This window comes from Simochromis diagramma, unplaced genomic scaffold (assembly GCF_900408965.1).
Source record: "Simochromis diagramma unplaced genomic scaffold, fSimDia1.1 OVJJ01000344.1, whole genome shotgun sequence".
NCBI lineage: Eukaryota > Metazoa > Chordata > Actinopteri > Cichliformes > Cichlidae > Simochromis > Simochromis diagramma.
Window position 1 is genome coordinate 13,228,991 of NW_024387375.1, and position 10,214 is coordinate 13,239,204.

At 41.5% G+C, this 10,214-nt stretch overlaps 1 protein-coding gene across 3 annotated transcripts; it reads right to left on the reverse strand.

Annotated features, from left to right (window-relative positions):
• Nucleotides 1–20: 20 nt before the first annotated feature.
• LOC120719738 (transmembrane protease serine 2-like) lies at nucleotides 21–10,063 on the reverse strand. Of its 3 annotated transcripts, none has more exons than XR_005692744.1 (4): nucleotides 8,808–10,063; nucleotides 8,606–8,719; nucleotides 7,058–7,405; nucleotides 21–5,609 (listed from the first exon to the last, which is right to left on the reverse strand). XR_005692744.1 is itself a non-coding variant. In XM_040009184.1 (4 exons), exons 1-4 carry the CDS (start codon nucleotides 9,185–9,187, stop codon nucleotides 7,347–7,349), a joined length of 378 nt encoding a protein of 125 aa, XP_039865118.1. In that variant the 5' UTR covers nucleotides 9,188–10,063; the 3' UTR covers nucleotides 6,728–7,346. The 3 variants fall into 3 exon arrangements, 2 of the variants coding, with proteins under 2 accessions (XP_039865118.1, XP_039865116.1); XM_040009184.1 differs by lacking the exon at nucleotides 21–5,609 and having other exon boundaries at nucleotides 6,728–7,405; nucleotides 8,808–8,906; nucleotides 9,082–10,063; XM_040009182.1 differs by lacking the exons at nucleotides 21–5,609; nucleotides 7,058–7,405 and having other exon boundaries at nucleotides 8,381–8,719; nucleotides 8,808–8,906; nucleotides 9,082–10,063.
• Between the last annotated feature and the right edge of the window lie 151 nt (nucleotides 10,064–10,214).

The window sequence follows — 10,214 nt, forward strand, 5'->3', positions numbered from 1 at the left end:
TGGATGAGAAATACAACAAAAATAAAACGTACTTAAATGTAGCTTATAATAGATAAAGTAATTTCAAAAAGTAACAAATTATGAAAAAGAAAATGGCAATAATTCAATGTAAGTTTTTCTCTGTATACGTGTCGGGTTGATACCTCTGTAAACAGAAGTACAATTCATCTGGTTGTGTTTGAACATTATCTGCATGTAAGTTGCTAATAGAAAATATTTTTATGCTAACACAAAAGGTCAAGATGAATATAATTACTTCATAATCATCACAATATTAGAGCTGTAACAGTTATTATCTTGATTAATGGTTAAATGTCTCTCAGTGTAGTCTTGAGCCGCTCTTTATTTCTGCTTAATTTGCCAAAACACGTGTAAACATAAATAGAAATACAGTAGATAAGGCAAAAACAGAGTTTGTACAATTCTAACAAGCTTAAAAGATGATGTATGTCACCACCTTTACCCGGTTTTAACACCGAGTAAAGACTAGGTTTTTCTTGCTGCATAAAACCTTTAACAAAAGGCTGTACTATATTTTCTAAAAAGCTATGACTGCCTACAGCTGTTTTTCCTTTATTTAAGAAAAAAATAAGAAGCAGTGTCATTGTGGTATTTTAAAAAGCTGTGTCATCAGACTCATGCTCTGGCTTCCTCAAAGTACCTTGCTCAATTCATGACACAAATGTTGAGAACTACGAGTCAAATGTTCAATACAGCTTAATGCTACTTGATGTCAGTGTTGCTAAGCATACGGCTGAAACGTACACTGATACAAATGATTGAGTAGAACAACTTTTAATTGCCACTATATGAGCTCATCACTTGCAGAGGGACCTGTTGCTAGTTTAGTCTCTCTGACTGTTTCTGAGAGTAAAGTACACAAGTTTCACGACTCAAGGTGTGCTTGGTAATTTTGATAGCTATTGAAACGGTTGTGGGGCGGAGAGTGGCTTTAAAGAGCCTTCGCGATTTTTGGTGATTAAAGTTCAGTCATTTAGTTGCTTTACTCCAGCCCATTCACTAGCTGAGACCACATCCTCATGTAGGTTTGGTATTTCTAGTAGATAATTGCAGATTGCACGAGCATGAATTGAGGCTGCTGTTTGGGGGAAGGCCTCAGAGGGGACTTCCGGGTTGGGCATATCCCGATGTGAATGAAGTGGAAAAAAAGAGGAAGTGTGGGGGGGTCGTTTATAGACGGAGAGCTGGGAGGGCTGTGAAATTCAGATAAATGAGCCAGTACACACCCAAGAACCCAGCCCCAGATACTGAGAACCACCAGCCACTGGCAGGGAGTGTGGCTGGGAAATAGGCCCCACACCTGGGGGAGCCTGACATGTTCTGAGAGAGAGAGGTGGAGGCTAAGACCTGACCTGAAACACAGATATTTACTGTGTAACCCTCCCCAAGACCTTCGGTGTCTACATGCAATTTAAAATTGAGAAGTGGGCACCGACACCAGAGGTGAGGCTGAATGAACAGACTCTGGACGCTGTTCAGTGTGCCCACCCCCAAGGCCCTATATGTATGTGTCATGAGAATGAAAGTAATAGGAGAGTCTAAACTGTGGAGGAAAACTAAGGTACAGGCAGCCATGAGGGGGGAGAGAAGGAGGGCCTCCCTTGCACCTCAGTGACACACCTGCATCCCAAGCCCCTGCGTGTGTGGAGGGGGGAGAAGCCAGCTTCCTCGCTGACCACCAAGGGCAGGGAGGCGCAGGCCCATACAGCCCATGGCTGCAGCACCACCGACGCCCAGGGTGACCCGTCCGACCACCCCACTCTTTCGTCTCTTTTAGCTAGGTGCTGTTTTTAAGCTTGTATGATTAACAACTCAGTCTTCAGTGGCTTAACAAAATAAAAGCATTGCTCTGAAAATGATCAAGTACAAGTAATGGAGTCTAAATGAGTGAAAAAGCAGCCAATGTCCAAAGAAAAACCTTTAAAAACCTTCAGAAGACCTGGAGAACTATTGACCAAGACCACTTTATAAAAAGTAGGAAAGACAAGAAAGTATGCTCACACTTTGGAAGCAAAATATGAAGAAATGAGGAGAGGATCAAGACTTTTGCACAGTACTTTGTTTGCATTTTTGTTCCTTCTTTACAAGAAAAAAAAAAGCTTTGTAATCCTCTGCGGATGATAAAGGCGAAGGATACCAAAGACAATGAAACATAATAATGTCAGGGCACGGATTAACCTTTTGGCTTGTCAAACACTCGAACAAATACGATTAATCACACACAACACTCATATTAATATCCTAACTTGGCGTCAAGGCCCTGCTGTGATTCAGACATACGGTGTTTATCATTACATCCAGCCTCCAGGTCAAGCTGTACAACTCAGAGCACCAGATGGGTAAACCTTCTTATAACATCTGGTCCTCCAAAGAGATTAAATCAAAAGGTACATAAAGTGCATGAAATCACACAGCGTGAAGTTAAATTTGACTTTTAATCAAAGTCTAATCTTTCTTTGTATTTTACACTTTGCCTGTTCATGAGTGCCATTACAAAATCTCAAAATGAATGAACCTTCATCTGACGGTGGATCCAGTCCGGGAAGTATGCGACGTTGCCGTAAACACCCGGTGCATCCTGCCCAGCGTGCTGTTCCCCCCAAATGCTGTCACCTATGAGCCACCATACTCCATCCATCAGGGACACCAGAGGGCCGCCGCCGTCAGCCTGAGACACAGTTCAGGAACAAACAAAGGGCAATACTAACTTACAGTGACTTTGAGAGGCTACATGAGGACTTTTGAGGACAGTTTTAGGTCTTTTATGGATTTCTGAGGTCAGTGAAAAAGCTCTAAATCATCCAAATAAAAGGGGATATAATAGTCAGCTGCCTCCTCTGGGCTCTAACTGTACATTCACTGCTGACTGTATAAGTGGATTGTTACCAGGCACAAAAACGAACAGTTTATTTAAAACGGTTGCTGCACACAGAACATAGTGCTGGACTTGTTTGAGAGCGCCGCAAAAGCAGTTACATAAGAGCATGAAAATGTTTTGGATTCTTTGATGAACAAAAACTGCTTTTATGCGACGGTCTGTTTGGACTGGCTGAACTGCAAACACTATTGGAGCGCATTGTTCTGAGTCTGCATTCAGAGACTCCATTCCCACTAAAACTGAAGCATTGTAACCTCGAGGTGGGTCACACTGTGGACCTCTGACACTCAAGGACACTACACAGCTAAACTGATTATCATATCCTGGGATATCCTGTTCGTGTAGGCGATGAAACTGTTGCACTCTGCAGCATCTATGAGAGACACCTGAGCCTCCATCAGGTATGGAAAGACAGAGTCTGTCAAAAAAAAACAAAACATAAATTAATATATAAAATAACGTTCACTCACTTGACAATGAGTGCAGGACTTTGATGCCATCTAGTGGTAGTAGGCGGCAATGAGCACCAATACTGATTCACTAACTACAGCTGCCTCACCATTTGCTATGTGACCAAATCGTGTTATCCAGCACTTGTGATGAGCAATGACTTTCAGGCCCATGTTTGGGAGGCGCACGGGTCCGATGTTCCTGAAGCCTACCAAGGAGTAAACATCTCTGCTGTAACGTGTTTAACACAGGACGAGCTGCTGCTGTTAACAATGGTGTCAATGTGTGCACTCTTACAGCCTCTCTGTACACAGACTGCCACTGTGTGAACAGCTTATTCACACAGAGGGTTATACTCAGCTGACAGCTTGCTAGTTTGCTAAATGTAACGCTTACTGAAGTAACAGTGCCAAATGCATCCACTGAGGATGTGCATCTTCCAAAATGTCAACAGGTCTCAACAAAAGTTATTTAAAACTTCTATGGATGCACTTTTAACAAGAACGCCTTATCCTAAAATATATGGTGCCATGACTGGCTAACAATGCCTGGTTATTAAGACTTCTGGTTGAGATTAAGGAACTGGGGGGGAAAGACAACTGATTAAAACATGTTAATATGGGATTAACTTTGCTGAGTCCAGCTTAGATTTATGCAGTAAATCTGTGGCTGTAAATCTGTATAAGACAAGATAAGATATACTTTACTTATCCCAAAGTGGGAATGCAGCAACTCAAGATTAGAAACAGCCTAAAAGTAGAATGAATATAAACACAAGCACAATAACATAATTTACAATCTGGCAAAACAGAGATGTCAAGATAAAACTACTATAAAGAAGCTAAACAGACTCATTGGCCACTTTATTAGGTACACATTTCAGCTGCTTCTTAAAGCAAATATCTGAATCATGTGATGTATATGGGTCATATGACAGCAACCCAATGCATTTAGGCATGCAAACGTGACAGGGTGCTGAAGTTTGAACTGAATGGAGAATGGGGATTTAATAGGTGATTTAAGGGACTTTGCACACGAGAGTTAACTCATATTACTCGTTACAATCAAATTATGCAGAAGAGCATCTCTGAATGTGCAGCACATTGAACCTTGAAGCAGACGGGCTACAGCAGCAGAGGGTCACACGGTCAGCTATTGACAGGAAACTGAGGCTACAGTTTGCACCTGCTCAACAAAATCAGGCAGTAGAAATGTTGCATGGTCTGATGTGAGCCAACATTCAAATAGCAGGTTCAGATATTTTCCTTTAAACCAGGGGTATTAAACATGAGGCCCAGGGACCAGATTTGGTCCAGCATTGACCTCAATCGGGCCTGCTGGATGGCGTTGGGAAAAGGAGGACATAAATGTGGGAATTTTAACTGTATTTTCACAAGTTCTACAGCTTTAATAAAAAACAGTACACCAAAGTAATTAACTAATTGATTTCTGTAACTTTATACATTTATTCTTACAATTTAAACCCATGCTGACAGATTTTGTTTTAGTTTACTAAAGCAGCATTTCTTCACCATGTAAGAAAAACTGAGAAATAATGTTGAAATCACCCTTTTTTTTGTCCTATATTAGGGTCTCTCATTTATTAAATGTGTAGGTAAAATTTTTAAACTTACAGAAATCAGATAAGATGAAAGTGGGCTGTATGTGGGCCGCAATATAAAAGACTGGTTTCTTGAACATGGCAGTGAGTTCACTGAACTCAAATGATCTCCACAGTCACCACATCTCAGTCCATATTAAATAATAATTAATAACTTCAATTAACTAAAAGGTGATTAAAATAATGTAATGAAGGGGCTCATCATAAGCACCTGTTATGTCCAAAGGTTGGGAGAGCCTCATAAGAGCAATGTCATTTTTCAGGGTCTGGCTGTTGTAGCTCTCATGAGTTATAATGCGACGCACCGAGTAAGCAGGGTTAAACAGAGGGCCTAATGGGTCCACTATCCCAGCATACTGCCCAGTCTGCAGGACTGGTGGCCCTGCAAAGGTGGGGGGTGACCAGCAGAGATTTGATTAAAGCTGGATCAAACCACGGTTACTGAAGGGTGGTGAAGGTGAAGGTGGAGGACTCACCAGGTCACACACTGAGCGGCGGTGACTATCCAGTAGGGGGAGATGATGGCTCCTCCACAGTGGTGAGAGCCGGCAACCTGGAGGCTGACTTGCCAGGGCACAGCCCCAAGGGAGGCCAGCTGTCCTGCAGAAGCCTTGCTGGAGTTCACCCTGCTTCCACAATCTGAAAAAGGAGGCTGCTGTTAGAGCATTCTACAGCTACAGGCTTTCAGAGAGACAAAACTCAACAACACACTGAAAAAAACCAGTGTGATTGCAAGGAAGAGCCTTCAGCTATCCTCAACTATGGAAACAACTCCCAGATTGGATTCAGGAGACAGACAACCTCCTACTTTTAATATTAGGCTTGAAATGTTCTTTTTGATATGCTGGATGCACTCCACTATTACATTAAATCATTAGTAATTAGCAACTTTTGGTTCTCACTATACTTTGCCTGTCTTGTCTCTCTCTGCTCTCTTCTCTTTCGCCTTATCCCCAAACTGAGCCTTGTTCTGCCAGAGGTTTCTTCCTGCTAACAGTGAGTTCTTCGTTCCCACTGTCGCTCTCACTGAGGTTTGATATTGTAGAGACCCTACACTATTAGAAAGAAACCTCAGCTAACACACCGCTTTCTGTGATAGAATAGAATAGAATAGAATTCAACTTTATTGTCATTGCACATGCACAGGTACAGGGCAACGAAATGCAGTTTGCATCCACCCAGAAGTGCTTTACTGATATAGATATATTACAATATATATTAGCAATAATATAGATATGTGAGTATATTACAGAAATGGGTCTATTATGGTATGTTATAATGTACACGGTATGAAGTATGTTGTGAATATTCTATAACTATAAGTATGTACAGGCTGTAGTGAGTACAAGCTATGTACAGGATATGAACAGGATATAAATATGAAAAACTATACAGAATATGAAATAAATAACTTTACAGAATCTGAGATATACAGCTATACAGAAATGGGAACTATGCAAGTTGTAAACAGTTGTAGGGTTAAAAATTATCGTATGTACAGAATGATTATTACAGAGCTATGCAGTAGTGCAGTTAAGATAAGTGAGATATGTGGATAATTCTACGGAGGCTATATAAAGTGCTAGTGGTTGTGAGTGGTGGTTCAGTCCATGTTATTATTGTGTGTTTGAGGGTACAGTTGTCCATTGTGGGTGTGTGTATGTTCAGTCCATGTTTTAACGTGGGTCAGATGTCAGGAGGCAGAGTTCAGGAGTCTGACAGCTGTGGGGAAGAAGCTGTTCCGGTACCTGGTGATCCAGCACATGGTGACAGTGGGAAGGAAAAACTCCCTTTTAACAGGAATAAACCTTTATGTGTTTGTAATTCACTTGCCAGGTGAAAGGTTGCTGGTTTGTTTCCAGGGGGTTTACCTTATAATATAAAGCACCTTGGGGTAATTGTTGTTGTGATTTGGTTCATTTCTAAGAAAGTATAAAGACATACTAGTACAGTGCAATGTCACCACCATGTTGTTAGGACATGTACTTCTAAGGATTGGAGGAAAAAAGACATTTGGAATGAGATCAGGTTAATATTATATCAATATTAGCATTTTGACACAGGTTTATCATTACCAGCTCACTCACTGTAGGGCAAGTTGTTGCAGTATGGATGCCTGAGGGTTGAAGTTAGACTTCACTAGTAAGAATCCATCATTAGCATCAGCCCTTTGCTGGCCTGATTTAAAATATGTGCCCCTGTCAAAGCACAAATTGTAAAAAAAAAAAAAAATTGAGCATCGCTTGAAAATCGTTCACAGAGCAGCTTTTGTTTCATCTCAGACTGAACTAGCTGAGCATCTCACCTGCTGTATCCGATGCTCTGGCAGCTCGCTCTGCCCTTCTCCTCGGTCCAGCCATGAGAACCAACAGATTTTCAGGCTTTACTCTGAGTCGAGTAGATCTGAAGCAGGAAACTGGAGCCGTGCAGCCTCACTGAGCACAAACAGCAAACACAAGCGATGACTTGACATTTTGTCACAAGTGGAAAGTGGGTGAAGAGGCAGCCAGTTGAGAGTGAAGCACACAAAGGACTGGCAATTAACAAGGGAAGATAAATGCCTCAGTCTACATATTATCTCATTATCTCATCATGAGGAATATGGATGATTCCAGAAAAAACAAACCTATAAAAGCATCAAACTGTTCCGTTGTATAAACTCTGACCTTGTTTTCAAAGATTGGAAATCCAGATGAACAGAGTTAACTTTCTGGGATTCTCTCACCTTCTTTTATTGAGCGTGCATCAAGATAACAACTAATGAGGCTACCTGGGAACAGGTCAGCAGCACCATTGGGTGTAAACAGAGCTTCACAACTCTGTGAAGAAGTATGGTTTTAGAGGATTTTGGGGGGATTTCATCATCTATTGACCATAATTCAGAGAAGTCTCTGTAGGGTACACAGTTGAAAGCTGGGTTTGACACCCTCAGGTGGCACTGCTTTAAAAGCAGGCATGATCCTGTGATATACATCCCTGCAATTGATCAGTTATCCTAAACACAAGTGTGATCCAAGGTAAACCTCGAGTCATGCTGTTGTCTTCTCTTGGCTCCAGCTCAGTTAAGATTGGCTAAGGTGAGCTAAAAATCTGTTCTGTGGGAATTTCCATTTTTTTGGAAATCCCAGAGAAACTTCATCTGCTGCCTAATAAACAGAACGGATGATTGCATGGGGCACTAGAGCACACAGTGTGGGTAATTTACACATATGTGAAGGTCTCATTAGGGCTTAATAATATATTCAGCTTTTAGGGCAGCATAACACTTCCATGGAGAAGATGTCTTTTCCAGAGATGTCCTTAGTTTTGTTCATTTCTGCAAGACAATGCAAGGTGCCAGTAGTCCAGATGAAAAATGGACCCACTTGCAGTCCAGACCTGTCCCCCTTTGCAAATATTTTGTGCGCTATGAAACAAAAAATGCAACAAAAGAGGCTCCAAAATGAAATCTTGTCAGTGCGAGAATGGGAAAGCATTAAACTTCCCCCCCAAAAAGTCCACATTTCATTTGTTGTTTTCCAAGTTTTTCTTTTTTGGAAACCAGGTTCTTATCAGTGTGTTTCATTCAGCTTTATTGAACAAATCTAAAGGTGGAGGACAGAGAAGCTTTTTCTTCCCACCATGAAGCTGCTTACCACAGTTAGCTTCGTCCTGGCCTGCGGGACAGTCTGTAACCCCATCACACCACTGGGACTCCCACTTGCGGTTCCCATCTCCACATTTAATCCCATGAATACAGGATGAAGAAACTGGAATTCAAGACAGGAACCAGAAAAAAAATCAGTCTTCCAATCTCACTAATGTTGACTCAGTTCACTAAATAAATCCTTCACTTACAGTAATAGGCAAGGAGGACTCCAGCCACCAGCAGCAGCAGGAGCAGCAGCAAGGAGATGACAGCAGCAACAGTGAACTTGATGCACCTGTGTTTGAAATCTGACAGAAGAGCACTCACCGTGACTGGAAACCCACTCACACCCAGCTTCACGATTACATTTTATACACAGAACAGTTTCTAATGAGACTTTTTGTTACATGCGTCCAAATGACGTGCCTGGTATCTGTACAGTCGTGTAAAGTATTCAAACTGTATTAAAAGACACTCAAATACCTTTGTGCTTGGGGATGGAGGGACTGATCTCAGGCAGAGGCTTCAGCGCCACATTGTGAACATACTGGGGTTGAACATCTGATTCGGCGAGCGCAGGAAGTTTCATCTTCTCATATTCACGGATGAAGTGAGGACAAGCGTCCAGATACTTTTGGCAGAGCAACAGTGTTTTTGTAAAGTTACAATACTTAAAATAAATTGAAAGCAGGTCTTCTTCTCAAGGCTGATTAAATGCAGATTAAAACTCACCGGATTGGTGGTCATTTTCTGTTTAATCATCTGTATTTTGAAAAGATTGAAATAAAATCCCCCTGTGATAACTCCAGCAGCAATCTTTCACTCAGATAATCTCATCCACATCACTGCCAGCACCTCCGGCATCTCCTCCCAGGCTCCGCTCTGCTCATCCTCACATGGATGCGATCAAATAAAGAGTTTGCATGAAAACTGTCACGCCTACACTTCACACAGCATCAGTTTGTTTCCCTCCTGAGCACACAGCAAAGACAATGACGAGTTGGCGAGTCTAAACATGACACAGGTGTTATCTGCTTAAGTGTCAGAGCAGTGAGTGAGTACTGTAACTCCGAGTGTGCAGTGGAAAGGTACTGAAAACATGACGTATAGGCAGGTAGACACAGCGTGTTTCAGTGATGCAGTGGCTGAGCGACAAGAAAATATGGAGAGGATATTTTAAAGTGAAAATGAAATGCATTAATCAGGCCAGCATGCTTTTGGATTGACTGCTTTTTTATTTATTTAATGATACAGTACTCATTTGACAAAGCAGCTTTATATTCAATGCACAGGAAAAGAACAAAAACATTTTACCTGATAATAAAGAACAGACATGAAATGACGCCTGGAGAAGGCTTTAAATGGTACTTCACATTCATACAGTCACTTAGCAACATTCACATTCATCTGGGTGAAACATAAAACATGCACAGCAAACATGTCAGCCTTCCACACACACACACACACACACACACACACACACACACACACACACACACACACACACACACACACACACACACACACACATTTATTTGGTCTTTTTTAATAATTTTTGTGATTTGGCTTGGTTCCTAATGTTGATCTGTTGAGTCAGTTTTATTAGAGTCGTACAA